The following is a 14,066-nucleotide window of genomic DNA, read 5'->3' as shown; positions in this document are numbered from 1 at the left end:
ATAGTAACTTCCAAGCCAGACATTGTTTCCATGTTGTTTCACTTCATTATTCAGTCTGAAAGTGCTCCCATTGCCATCATTTTCCGAGATGGGCGTAGCCGAAGAGGGAGTCCTCATCCATTCGCTCATCCCGTTCATAATAAAAATAATACATTTTATTTGTAACACACGTTTCATTAAAAAATCTCAAAGTGCTACAGGTTTAAAAGCATAGCATAACAAAACACAACTGAACAAAAAGAACACAATTTTAACAGTCAAAGGCCTTTTTAAGAAGGTAGGTTTTGAGGCTATAAGCTTTTAGCTCAGGCTCTGAGCTGCCCTCAGCTGGGTGGGGAGGGTTAGGGCTAGGCCACGGTGATGCTGCACAGCCTGGTGCTGGGGGCCCGGAGGAGCAGACTGTCTGCCGATCTGAGGGTACGGGTGGAGGAGCAGACTGTCTGCCGATCTGAGGGTACGGGTGGAGGAGCAGACTGTCTGCCGATCTGAGGGTACGGGTGGAGGAGCAGACTGTCTGAGGGTCTGAGGGTACGGGTGGAGGATTGTGGAGTGATCAGTTCTTGTAGATAGGGAGGTGTGTCCGTTGATGCATATGTGGGTGAGCAGCAGGATTTTGTAGTTGATCCGGGATGAGACAGGGAGCCAGTGCAGTGAATGTTAGAGTGGGGACTATGTGCTCATATTTATGGACTCTCATCAGGACCCTGGCAGCGCTATTCTGGATGTGTTGCAGCTTCTGGATGCTCTTGCCAGGAATCCCGATGAACAGCCCGTTGCAGTAGTCCAGTCTTGAGGAGATAAAGGCATGGACAAGCTTCTCTGCATCTGGCAGGCTTAGGGAGGGACGGAGTTTGGAGAGGTTTCGGAGGTGATGGAACGAGGTCTTGCACAGGTGTGCAAGACCTCGTTTCCCTTACCAATCACAGCATTGTTGTTTTGACTGTCTCAGTTGAATTCCGTCATTGCATTCAAAGGACGCTGACTGGCCTGGTTGGAATTCCAACCAAGAAATCACTCTGGATGAGAGCAACACCAGACCCTGAATCGCAATTAAAGTGGGAGTGTGATTCAGGGGCCGGTAGCCTGGCCTCGCCAGACCCAATTCGCAAAAATGCGAAGGGTCTGGAGATGGTAAATGGGTCTGTAAATCCTGTGTTTATTCTAGTTTCCAAGGGGCGTTATCAGCGGTTAGACCAAAATGCCTTTGCACACAATTGGCTAGACCTACAACCAATCAGAGCAATGAAACATGGGTCAGTCATCCTATCAAGTGGGTACAGTCGTTGTATCAAACCGCCCCATATTAGATAAACGGTTGTGATTGGAAATCAGTTTAAACGGGTGGATGACCAGACTGAGTAGTTTCCCTTCTCCCTGCCATAGATTTCCTTTGATCTTTTGTGAGGCATTTTCTCTGAAAAAGTAATGCTGCCACCAGTATGAGGAGCACTATCAGGAGCTGGATGGACAGGGCAGCACCCCACCTATGCCTGTCATGATGGTCCACATGTGTTTCAGAATCAATCCCTGTAAGGAAGATAGAATGGCTCAAAATGTGGCGGTAGCCCATGACATGAATCTATGGGACACTGTCGTATCCCTCATCTCTCTCAATATTATTCTCAACCTATGTAAATGGATGTATTTTACCTGTCTGTAGTGTATATTCTCTCCTGATAGCCTGTCCCAGGTCGTTGTTCTTCAGTAGGAAGGTGATGCTCCTGTTGACTGCTCCCTTTAGGCTCAGGCTGCTGGTCAGAGTGTAGAGTCCCTCTAAGTCCTGGGAGAAGTGTGTGTTTGTGTCGTTGTTGACGTCCTCTCCACTGTCATCCAGCCACTGAACTGTGGGTGCAGGATATCCTCCACGTGAAGTGATGAGAAGCTCCATACAACAGGGAGATGCTTTCAAATTTAAATGCGGCTCAGGATAAAATGCTGAAATTACAAAGGATATATTGAAACATTTAGCAGCAGGGAAGAATATTTTAGTCTACGGCCATGTAGTATATTTTTCTGGCTCTAGTAAGAAAGAGGGCCCAGATCTGTCAATGCACGTTTCAATAATTTTATTGAACCACAAGTATCAAAATCACACTGCAGCTGTGATGGGTTCACACACCCAAAAGTCCTCCATGAACTAAGCTGGAACTACAGTAAACTAACATTTGATTATATGAATAGAGGTTTTCCATTAATTCAATGATTTCCCATACATTCTGACGTTACCATGTCCTGTTTTCTACCACTAACACAATACATGACAAAAAGGGTTTATCTGTTCTCACCTCATTTTCCCTTGTCAAAAATTAGAACAATACAGTTGAACCAGATGTTTCTTTCAAGTACTCAAAATTCTGTTTCCATGTTTGTGTGTCTGTGTGTGCGCTGTGGAATACTATCTGCAAGTTTGTGTGTCGGTGTGTGTGCAGAGCATAACTCCCTGAACCACTAGCCTGTTATTTTGACACTCTATGCTCTAAAGCAAGCAGCTTGGCATCCTGGCATCTCCCCCACACTAAGCTTTGTCCTCAAACAACCTGAATGAACTGGCTTTAACTCAGTAGGCCTCTGCTCTCCTCATGAGTGAACTAATACAGTATGAACCAAATTATGCTAGAAATAGGAAAAGATTGAAATATATTATATATGGTATGCATGTGATGTATATGGTCAAATATACTATAGCCACAACATTATAAGGTCCTGTGATTTAATGTATAATGATGATCTATAAATGGTCTCTCGTTCTAGGCTACACATATTTTGTACCTTCAAGGGACTATGGTTTGCCTAATATCAAAACAGTCAAACAATCTTTTAAGAGATTTTGAAAAATGAGGTTATCATTACCTGCTAATTTGAGAGGGAATGTTTTCTTCTGGCTGCCCAGCAGCGTGATCACAGAGCAGGTGTAGTCTCCACTGTCCCCCAAATTGGTACGCTCTAGTCTGAGGGTAGCATTCCCCCTCTCCATCTCAGAGTGGAACAGGCTGGTTCTTTGGGCATAGCGCCTGCTCTGGCGGTCCAGTTGGTCTCTCCCGTGGTAGAAGCTGTGCACCACCTCCTGACCCCTCTGCCAGGTGATCACTGTGCTCTTCAGGTCCCACTTGTTGCCCACAGGGAAGCTGCAGTCCAGGGTCACCTGGTGCCCATGGATGGCCAGCTGGGGTACACTGGGGACCGTGATCTCAAAGTCAACTGCAGAGATGAGATAACAAGCAGAGTTTTAAAATACCATCTAAAGTGACTAAGGTAAAAGACTCCTTGCTGCCTACATAGGTCAAGGACAAAAATGTGTCCCAACACATAAACACTATCTTAATGTCTACTATTCGTACATGAGTCCAGAATTACTTATGATAGCCTACTCAACATTACAACGAGAATATTGATTTGATAATCTTATTCATCATGCATGGATCATGCATGGCTACCATGCATGGATAGCCAGTAATGAACACTACACATATAACATCATTTCAAGACATAATCAAGACGTTATTTAAATACACACAGAGAAATACAGTTCATAAGTTCAAAAATATAAATTGATCATGATACTCAACATTGCAAAGACAATGAATTAACCTGAAAAACCTTACTGAATTAATGGCCTTAAAATAACAACCATGGATTTTGATAGTATGAAATTAACCACACAAAGGTAACATAATACACAAAGAAATACAACTTAAAGGTTTGAAAATTCTAAATTGATCCTGAGGAATGTTTTTTATAGGGCTACTTACAAGAGTATCCTTTGAAAACATGAAAGACCAAAATTTGAGTGACCCAGGAGTTCCCTTTATATCTATGTCTACTGCTCTTTTGTAAATAAAAATAAATAAATAAATAAAAGTGTTTGGGGGCAGCATGGAAGCAACTGAAAATGATCTCAATCAATCAACATAATGGGTAGCCTGAGTCATAAATGAGGCCAAAAGTCTGAACTATACATTTAATTGAATAGCCTACACACAGAGAAATAAATAAGTAGCCTACAAAATTCTAAGTTGGTCATGAAGATTGATTTTTCAGACTTACAAGAGTACGATCCCTTGAAAAAAAGAAAGACCAAAGTTAGTTGAGTGACAAAGGAGTTCCAGTTCATATCAATGTTCTTGAGGTTTATGTATCTAACGTAAGCAGTATCACTTGAGGTCTGTTTATAAGCAGAATCTTCACAACTCAATCAAAATGTATACATGTAACATCCAATAGTAATCCAGCAGGCGTCACTGAGAAAGTGGTCTACACAAGTCAGTCGGACACAAACTCCCTCACATCTCCACAGTGCTGTGTGTTCATATATAGTACACCAGGCTCCTCCCATACTGTAGGTGCGGTGTTGGTATGCATTGTCGTACAGCAGGTTTCGTTCCACCTCACTGATAATGGCTTTTTCCCCCCGATGAAGATACAGTAGGCTAGTATCCATGCTGTCTACAGTAAGTCACTTTGACCATGCAGATCTTCTATAACAGTATTATATATTCAATAGAGTTTCAGTTTTCTCCTTCTCAACCAGTTCACGCTGTGGATACGTCTCATGGTTCACTTGCTTGTATATTCGACTTCCATCAGCAAGCTTGTTACGCTGATGACCCATGACGTCCATGCGTCACGGAAAATGACATTCTTTCCCACGGACACTCCCATTCATTAACTGAGAAGTTTCACCAGTAAACTGGAAATCCCATCCAATACCCTCATAGACACAAACATAATTAACATGTAAGTGCATCTTGTAAGTGTACATTAAGATTAAAAAAAACAGGATTGTTTGTGGAAAACTATTAAAATAAGTTGCTCCTCACCAGTCACACCATAGCTTTGGAAAACAAATATATCCATGACCTGAAGTAGTCATCATGTGATTATCAATGAACACGTGATGGATGGGAATAGGAAACCAATATCTACATTTATTTAATCCGTATTTAAGCGGGAAGTCCATTTGAGACACCTATGTCTTATGCATTTACAATGTACACAATATAAATATAAATACAAAAACTCAATAACACAAATGTAGCCTACAAAGTTGCTATGCTTAATGAAAGCAGTTACAATGATCAGACAAAAAAGGCCATTTGAATTGTCCTACAGTGGCACCAGTGTGTCCAATTTTAAGGAACTCTGAAGATTGTTCGATAGGAATGGTGCAAAATAACTAAAAGCACAATTTCACAACTCAGATGTGACCCAAGGCACTTCCAGAGTTGAGACTTAGTGTGGTGCGTGGTGTGTCTAAAATTGATCATAAAGATTACATGGTAGATATGACGGTACTTTCTGTAATAGGGCCTTGTACCTTGTACCAATATGATAACCATGTGAAATGACAACGGGACATAAAACTACACTACGTCCTCATAGTTGCATGGTAAGGTTTCAGGTGTACAACCCAGCTTCACCGGTGACCGTTTGTCATGATACTATTTCCTTTATGAGTCATTCTTCAGCTATGTTTACATTCGGCTGTGCACATCACACTTAAAAACCTGTGTCACACCAGGCCACAGACATGCATTTGTAGTGCTGTTTGTGTTTGTGTTCTGTGTAGTATGTGTTCTGTGTAGTATATTGTACTATGACATATTTTGTGTTAGCACCTGGGCCCATTGAGGAATGGCATGTCTTTCAGTCGTGTAAAATTGACTTGGAAACTTGTTCTTCACTTGAAGATGAAAAGAAAATTATATTCTTCGTATGAATATCTTTAACTTATCTGAGACCTGTACAGTACAGAAACTTGTTTTGAATTGTTGAAGGCAGCAAATCGGCACACTTTTTAAACAACATTGGCAGCAAAGGCAGTTAGAGTGCAGTAAATCCTTAACCTGTGGCAAGTTTCTACTCATATTAAGGTGAAATGACAGTCAGATATGAATTAAATGAATACAGTGTATGTGAATTTAGAAATGATACAGTAACTTAAGGAACAACTGCTCTCTTTGTGCTAAAAAAAACTACAACGTAAATGTCCAAAAGTATGTAGGCTTCACTGTTCTCTCTTTAAAGTCCAAAAATGAAATTGCATTCAAATATGTGTTAGCAGGGAGTAATGTTCACACAATAAGTCTGCATTGACTTATTGGTGACATACTATAGAGTTGAAACATTAGTCCCACAGTTAGTCCTCTCCAATAGGCTTTTCCCGTTAGCTACTGTATAGTAACTTCCAAGCCAGACATTATTTCCATGTTGTTTCACTTCATTATTCAGTCTGAAAGTGCTCCCATTGCCATGGGCGTAGCCGAAGAGGGAGTCCTCATTCATTCGCTCATCCCGTTCATGATAAAAAATAATACATTTTATTTGTAACGCACGTTTCATTAAAAAATCTCTGTGTGCTACAGGTTTAAAAGCATAGCATAACAAAACACAACTGAACAAAAAGAACACAATTTTCACAGTCAAAGGCCTTTTTAAAAAGGTAGTTTTTTTGGCTTTTAGCTTTTAGCTCAGGCTCTGAGCTGCCCTCAGCAGGGTGGGGAGGGTAAGGGCTAGGCCACGGTGATGGTGCACAGCCTTGTGCTGGGGGCCCGGAGGAGCAGACTGTCTGCCGATCTGAGGGTACGGGTGGAGGAGCAGACTGTCTGAGGGTCTGAGGGTACGGGTGGAGGATTGTGGAGTGATCAGTTCTTGTAGATAGGGAGATGCGTGTCCGTTGATGCATTTGTGGGTGAGCAGCAGGATTTTGTAGTTGATCCGGGATGAGACAGGGAGCCAGTGCAGTGAATGTTAGAGTGGGGACTATGTGCTCATATTTATGGACTCTCATCAGGACCCTGGCAGCGCTATTCTGGATGTGTTGCAGCTTCTGGATGCTCTTGCCAGGAATCCCGATGAACAGCCCGTTGCAGTAGTCCAGTCTTGAGGAGATAAAGGCATGGACAAGCTTCTCTGCATCTGGCAGGCTTAGGGAGGGACGGAGTTTGGAGAGGTTTCGGAGGTGATAGAACGAGGTCTTGCACAGGTGTGCAAGACCTCGTTTCCCTTACCAATCACAGCATTGTTGTTTTGACTGTCTCAGTTTAATTCCGTCATTGCATTCAAAGGACGCTGACTGGCCTGGTTGGAATTCCAACCGAGAAATCACTCTGGATGAGAGCAACACCAGACCCTGAATCGCAATTAAAGTGGGAGTGTGATTCAGGGGCCGGTAGCCTGGCCTCGCCAGACCCAATTCGCAAAAATGCGAAGGGTCTGGAGATGGTAAATGGGTCTGTAAATCCTGTGTTTATTCTAGATTTCCAAGGGGCGTTATCAGCGGTTAGACCAAAATGCCTTTGGACACAATTGGCTAGACCTACAACCAATCAGAGCAATGAAACATGGGTCAGTCATCCTATCAAGTCGTTGTATCAAACCGCCCCATATTAGATAAACGGTTGTGATTGGAAATCAGTTTAAACGGGTGGATGACCAGACTGAGTAGTTTCCCTTCTCCCTGCCGTAGATTTCCTTTGATCTTTTGTGAGGCATTTTCTCTGAAGAAGTAATGCTGCCACCAATATGAGGAGCACTATCAGGAGCTGGATGGACAGGGCAGCACCCCACCTATGCCTGTCATGATGGTCCACATGTGTTTCAGAATCAATCCCTGTAAGGAAAATAGAATGGCTCAAAATGTGGCGGTAGCCCATGACATTAATCTATGGGACACTGTCGTATCCCTCATCTCTCTCAATATTAATCTCAACTAATACAAAATGGATGTATTTTACCTGTCTGTAGTGTATATTCTCTCCTGATAGCCTGTCCCAGGTCGTTGTTCTTCAGTAGGAAGGTGATGCTCCTGTTGACTGCTCCCTTTAGGCTCAGGCTGCTGGTCAGAGTGTAGAGTCCCTCTAAGTCCTGGGAGAAGTGTGTGTTTGTGTCGTTGTTGACGTCCTCTCCACTGTCATCCAGCCACTGAACTGTGGGTGCAGGATATCCTCCACGTGAAGTGATGAGAAGCTCCATACCAAAGGGAGATGATTTCAAATTGAAATGTGGCTCAGGATAAAATGCTGAAATTACAGAGGATATATTGAAACATTTATCAGCAAGGAAGAAAATGTCACTCTATGACTACAACATTACAGTATAAGGTCCTCTGACCTAAAAGTCACACATCTAATGAGAAATTACCTGCTAATTTGAGAGGGAATGTTTTCTTCTGGCTGCCCAGCAGCGTGATCACAGAGCAGGTGTAGTCTCCACTGTCCCCCAAATTGGTACGCTCTAGTCTGAGGGTAGCATTCCCCCTCTCCATCTCAGAGTGGAACAGGCTGGTTCTTTGGGCATAGCGCCTGCTCTGGCGGTCCAGTTGGTCTCTCCCGTGGTAGAAGCTGTGCACCACCTCCTGACCCCTCTGCCAGGTGATCACTGTGCTCTTCAGGTCCCACTTGTTGCCCACAGGGAAGCTGCAGTCCAGGGTCACCTGGTGCCCATGGATGGCCAGCTGGGGTACACTGGGGACAGTGATCTCAAAGTCAACTGCAGAGATGAGATAACAAGCAGAGTTTTAAAATACCGTCTAAAGTGACTATGGTAAAAGACTCCTTGCTGCCTACATAGGTCAAGGACAAAAATGTGTCCCAACACATAAACACTATCTTAATGTCTACTATTCGTACATGAGTCCAGAATTACTTATGACTTATTAGCCTACTCAACATTACAAAGAGAATATTGATTTAATAATCTTAATCAGCATGCATGGATTTGGTAGCCAGTAATGAACACTACACATATAACATCATTTCAAGACATAATCAAGACGTTATTTAAATACATTTTATTTATTAAAACAATTTATAGGGCTACTTACAAGAGTATCCTTTGAAAACATGAAAGACCAAAATTTGAGTGACCCAGGAGTTCCAGCTCATATTAATGTTCTTGATGTCTGTATCTAAACAGTATCACTTTAGATCTATGTCTATGTACAGTAGCCTATATAAGCAGAAGGCCTATCTATACAACTCAACCGAAATGTATGAATGCAATTTCTAATCGTAATGCAGCTCAGTACACTGTGTGAGCTACTTATAAATCGATCACTAGACTCCTCCCTAGTATTATGTAACTTGTAACTATGGTGACTTTTGTTGATGTTTTGGTAGCTGTAGGCTATCCCTATTTTCGGTTACGTTTATTAAGCTTCGTTTGCTGTATTGCTATTATAATGTCAGTAGAAACAGCTTCTATTTACAAACTATTTCTATTTCGCAAAAGTTTCTATTTCTTTAGAGATCACAAGTCCACCGGAAGTGGATTACGTGGTCATTACGTCAAGTCGTTACGCTCATACGCATTTCTTGATTTCTTGCGGGAACATACTTCCGTTTCCATTCGGACTTCAATACAGCAACACCGTTGTTTGGTTTCCATGGTAGCTGTGTAGTCTGCGCATGCGCTACAGGACTTTCTCCCGGACGATCTAGCGTCTACAGTCTCTTGACTGACAGAAGAAAGAATGAGCTCTTCAAACAAATAAAAAATACTTATGTAAATTCCAGCCTCAGTGGAAAGTAGAGTTTACATTTTTCACTGAGAGCTTTAGAGGAAAGGAATATGCCTTTTGTAAACTGCAGAGTAGACTTCTGTATCGAGCATGGTGGTCGCACAGACGTGGAGCACCACGGAGACACCGCGACAGCACCAGGGTCAAACAAGCATCGTCGGCCTGATAGGTAAAGGTAGACCTGGTTCTGTCGTTTAGAGGGCAGATGCATGCACCTAGACTCCATGGTGCAGCCGGGTAAAAAGTGAACTCTTATAACTCTTATTTTAAATGAATGTAGGCCTATATGATACTGAAATATTTGATACTGATATGACTCATATGATACTGATATATACAAATTTATATAGATATTGCCCATTCGATTTCAGTTCAATCCCTCATGAAATACAATATCCTGTTGCTGTGTGCTTTAAAAAAAAAAAAAAAAAAAAAACTTTTCATAATGCCCCCCCCCCACACACAATCCTGAACACTTCTACTACACTTTCAACTCGATGCAACAACCAACCAACTACTATAACCTTCAAAGTAAGGTGGGTTTCGCTTCCTTACGTCGACCACTCGAATCTCCAACCAAACCGATCACGTGACCGAGACCTCGTTTGTCATCTGTCACGTGCTTTTTTTTTCTTCTTTTTTACGAAGCGAGTCTCGATGTGTTCTATTCATACATCCATGATCCTTAGTCAGGACCTGCCCTACGTGCTCGACACACGCCTCGGAACTTCGGTATCATAAGTAACACCATGGATGTATTAACACATACTTCCATGCGTCATTTGCGTTGGTTAAGTATAGGTTGAATGCATCCACTAGAGGGCACTGCAGTGTCACACTTGGGAAACGAACATTGCTTTAATTGAAATGTTTTGGCTCGACCGCAACAGCCCTATAAATGCGAATGTCTGTGACTGACTGTGATGAAGTTCCTCACCAACTCGCACAGCCCAGAACCGTTGAGAGACAATGTCGGCACTGGGGATATTCTCCCCAGGTTTGTCAGGTACTCTGGTGGAGTAACTCCCGGGCTTTGATGTGTGGAGTTTGCTTGTTTAGAGACTTATTTGTCCCAATCATACAAAATGGGGGTGCTAGAGAGCTAATTTCCTGTTTAGGCCCAACCACCATGACGGCTTTTGTGTATAGTGATGCCTGGGCATGCCTAGTGATCGGAGAAAGAGTTGATTGGCCACAGGGTGGCGCTATATCAAGCAAAAATGTGTTAAAGTAACTAAAATGCAATCGATTGTTGTAGTGCCCCCGCGTGGCCAAATGGGGTTCATGTTTCTTGTATGAGTAGGGCATGGCTAGCCTGGCGTCGCCAGCCTGATCTCGCAAGCTCACATTCAATTTCACTCTGCAGATCATTTTTGCGAATTTGGTCTGGCGAAGCCAGGTTAGGGCACGGCATGCTCTACAACTTACTAATTGGCCACGAAATTGCCAGCTTCAATTTTGATGTCAATTTAAACGTTTTTGTGCCAAGCCTCCTCCAACGCGCTTTCAATGTATTTTCCTTGACATTTTCAACGAACATGTACTATAATAATAGCTCAAATGTGGGTATAGCGGGTTTCTTGTTGTCTTTGATGCTTTTGTTGCGCTTGGCCCCAGTTATTGCTGCTTGCAACTATATTTATTGTCAGTGCATGTAGACCAACGTGCAAAATGGAGACGGTTGGTTTTACGTCAAACAATTCAGTGTAACTGACACGAAGGATTCAATCTTGGACTGTCTTTATCCCATATACATCAAAGCATAATGCTGCACTAGTGGAAACCAATTCACCTTAGCTGCCATATTGGTCAGTCTGACGTAATGAGGGGTGCGGATGCGGAAGTGCCCGTTGCCTTCAATGTTAAAAGTTCGCTGTAAAAACACCACTTCAAGGACCAAAATAGTCAAAATAACAGGCTGAATACACTATCGGGGTTACAAACTCATCCTTACCAGTCTCCGATTGTTTTTCACTGCCGTTGTTTTCGCGTTTGGAAATACATCGTAATTGGTCTTGGCTCATTCACCTCCATGTATTTCCAAACGCGAAAACAACGGCAGTGAAAAACAATCAGAGTCTGGTAAGGATGAGTTTGTAACCCCGATAGTGTATTCAGCCTGTTATTTTGACTATTTTGGTTCTTGAAGTGTTTTTACAGCGAACTTTTAACATGTTAAAGGGGCTCAGTTAGATTTTTTTCAGCCACTAGATGGGGCAGTGGTGCAGCTATCAGATATAAACAAGTGGGCGTTTTCACTCCATACGGTGCCGTTCAGGGGGTGGGGCTCAGCGCCGGCCGGCTTCGCTTATAATAAAAAGAAATTCTGCATTTGCTCCACAGGCACGACACCGTTGGCTATATTTTCTGTACAGATAGTTATGACTATCATGGACCTATTTATTGCATATATTGGATTTTTTTTTTTTTTTTAACAAAAGGTGCAGTAAATCAAACAGAGCACCTTTAAGTAAATACATAGGACATGGTCTTATACTACAAAACTTTATTAGCATTTCAAAGACAAAAATACAATGCAATATTATGGTATATACTGTAATACTATATACATACTGTACTGTATACTGCTCACAAGTGAATCTTCCTTCTAAAACAAGTGACTAAGTGCATAATCTAGTGCTGAAGGCAAAGTGCAAAAATAGCAATCTTAAATACAGTACAATACAATAAGTGCTTAGGAGGGAGGATTGTTGTAGTACTTCTTGAAGAGATGAGTTTTGAGCCTGCAACGAAAGATGGGCAGCGACTCTGCTGTCCTGACGTCAGTGGGCAGGTCATTCCACCAGTGCGGGGCCAGGACAGAGAAGAGCCGTGACCGTGTCGATCGACCACGGGGGCCTCGGAGTGACGGGGAAACCAGTCGCCCCGAGGTAGCAGAGCGTAGTGGTCGGGAGAGGGTGACCATGGCCTGGAGGTAGGAGGGAGCTGTTCCTTTCATTGCCCTGTAGGATAGTACCAGAGTTTTAAACTGGATGCGAGAGGAGAATATACACTAAAGAACGGAGCAAAATACGTTGTGTGGGAAAACATGGGGTGGTTGAACACCAGCAGCTTTCTGGACAAGCTCCAGGAGGTTTAATGGCTAACGCCCAGGCCCTGGCAAGGAGGGAGTTGCAGTAGTCCAGGCCGGAGATGACAAGAGCCTGGAGGAGCACCTGCGCTGTTTCGTCAGTGAGGAAAGGATGTGATGGTCACATCTCTACAGAAATGCGCTCTTTGAGTCACTTTAACAGTTCAATTACCATCAAACATCTGCCGGTCAGACGCCAAGATTCGTCTTTCAGTAGATCATATCTGTGAACATGAAGAGAAACATTAATAAAATATCAATGAACAGGGAACCAGGAATGAGCAAAGAAATTATTTCATGTTTGTGATGATTGTCACCATATCAATAAGATTGTCTTACAATGAAAAGTTCTTTATATATAAAATGAATTATTTTTACTAGTGCACCATGCCCTGGTCTCTGTCTGTCTGTCTGTCGAACATTTAGGCTCCTGAGCCCAAGTCCAAGTGAATGGGGCGGTCTGGTGCACTCAGGGCCGTCCCCCTCAAAGCCCAGTCCACACAGGGAGCTGGCTTCGCTCAACGTTTTGTTTTGGCTGTGTGCTCGCGCTAGCGGGACTAGTTTAGTATTGCTGCGTTGGTTACGTCAAGACCTTTCTGCCAGTCCAAACCGAGAGTCTGTGAGCTCCCCATGTAGAGGGTCTGGCCGTTTCAATCCCGTGCCTTGTTTTTCGCTGTGTGCGCACGCACATGTGTGTGAGCGGGATGTTTGGTATTGCTGTGTTCGTTAGATCGAGATCTTTCTGCCAGTCTAAACCGTGTGTCTCTGTGACCTTCCCACGTGGATATGGCCGTTTTAATTCTGTGGCAGCGCCCTCTGGTGGCTAGGTGGTGAAGTGCATGGTTGACCTTACGTACGTACGCTGCCCTAAGCTTTCTGCCGTTTAGTGGAGATTAACTTACCATGAGGACTTCCAGCCCATGTCTCCATCACACCCAGAGTCCCTTTGTTACTCTTACCACCTGAGGGCAAATACAGTTGTTAGATTCCTGAGCAAGTCTTACAGAAAACATTCCTGTCCGGTGAAACACACGTATACATGCAACACTAATACTGTAAAGGTCATGCTCAAGTTTTTTTTTCTTTTCTAAAGATAACCATAGTAAGATTTTAGCAGGTTTTGGAATTAAAACAAGAAAATCCAAATAAACAGGTAATTGCAACTGTGCTATTCATTAATTGAAATGACTGGACCAATCATGTGTTCATTTGAGCATGAGTCGCATTAAAACCATTTGAGTTTTTTTTATAAAGCTATTTTGTTTGAGGCATCTGTTCATTGCAAATTTTGCATTTGTGAATTTTCCGATAACAGGTTTTGAAAGACTTACAATTCTTATAATTTTGTGCATAAGACAAAATAAATCAAATGAGGGTTAGGGTTAGTTTTACCTTCTTGTGACGATCTTTAGGCTTTTAGCATCCTCTCCTTTGTGATATTGTTCTTTTATAAAAACC

General features: G+C 42.7%; 2 protein-coding genes across 2 annotated transcripts; both read right to left on the bottom strand.

Annotated features, from left to right (window-relative positions):
• Nucleotides 1-347: 347 nt before the first annotated feature.
• On the bottom strand, nucleotides 348-4,609 carry LOC311309201 (V-set domain-containing T-cell activation inhibitor 1-like; the record flags this gene model as incomplete). Its single annotated transcript, XM_084438381.1, has 5 exons — nucleotides 348-485; nucleotides 704-825; nucleotides 1,651-1,935; nucleotides 2,851-3,198; nucleotides 4,597-4,609. The coding sequence occupies 5 exons, from the start codon at nucleotides 4,607-4,609 to the stop codon at nucleotides 348-350; spliced, it is 906 nt and encodes a 301-aa protein (XP_084294507.1).
• A 1,853-nt stretch (nucleotides 4,610-6,462) lies between these two features.
• On the bottom strand, nucleotides 6,463-8,949 carry LOC311309200 (V-set domain-containing T-cell activation inhibitor 1-like; the record flags this gene model as incomplete). Its single annotated transcript, XM_084438380.1, has 5 exons — nucleotides 8,822-8,949; nucleotides 8,140-8,487; nucleotides 7,734-8,018; nucleotides 6,794-6,915; nucleotides 6,463-6,573 (listed from the first exon to the last, which is right to left on the bottom strand). Exons 1-5 carry the CDS (start codon nucleotides 8,880-8,882, stop codon nucleotides 6,463-6,465), a joined length of 927 nt encoding a protein of 308 aa, XP_084294506.1. The 5' UTR covers nucleotides 8,883-8,949.
• Nucleotides 8,950-14,066: the final 5,117 nt, after the last annotated feature.

The sequence above is a fragment of the Borostomias antarcticus genome (genome assembly GCF_949987555.1).
Source record: "Borostomias antarcticus genome assembly, chromosome: 5".
Lineage (NCBI taxonomy): Eukaryota > Metazoa > Chordata > Actinopteri > Stomiiformes > Stomiidae > Borostomias > Borostomias antarcticus.
The sequence above is the reverse complement of the archived record's forward strand: the minus strand, read 5'-3'. Positions and strand labels throughout refer to the sequence as shown.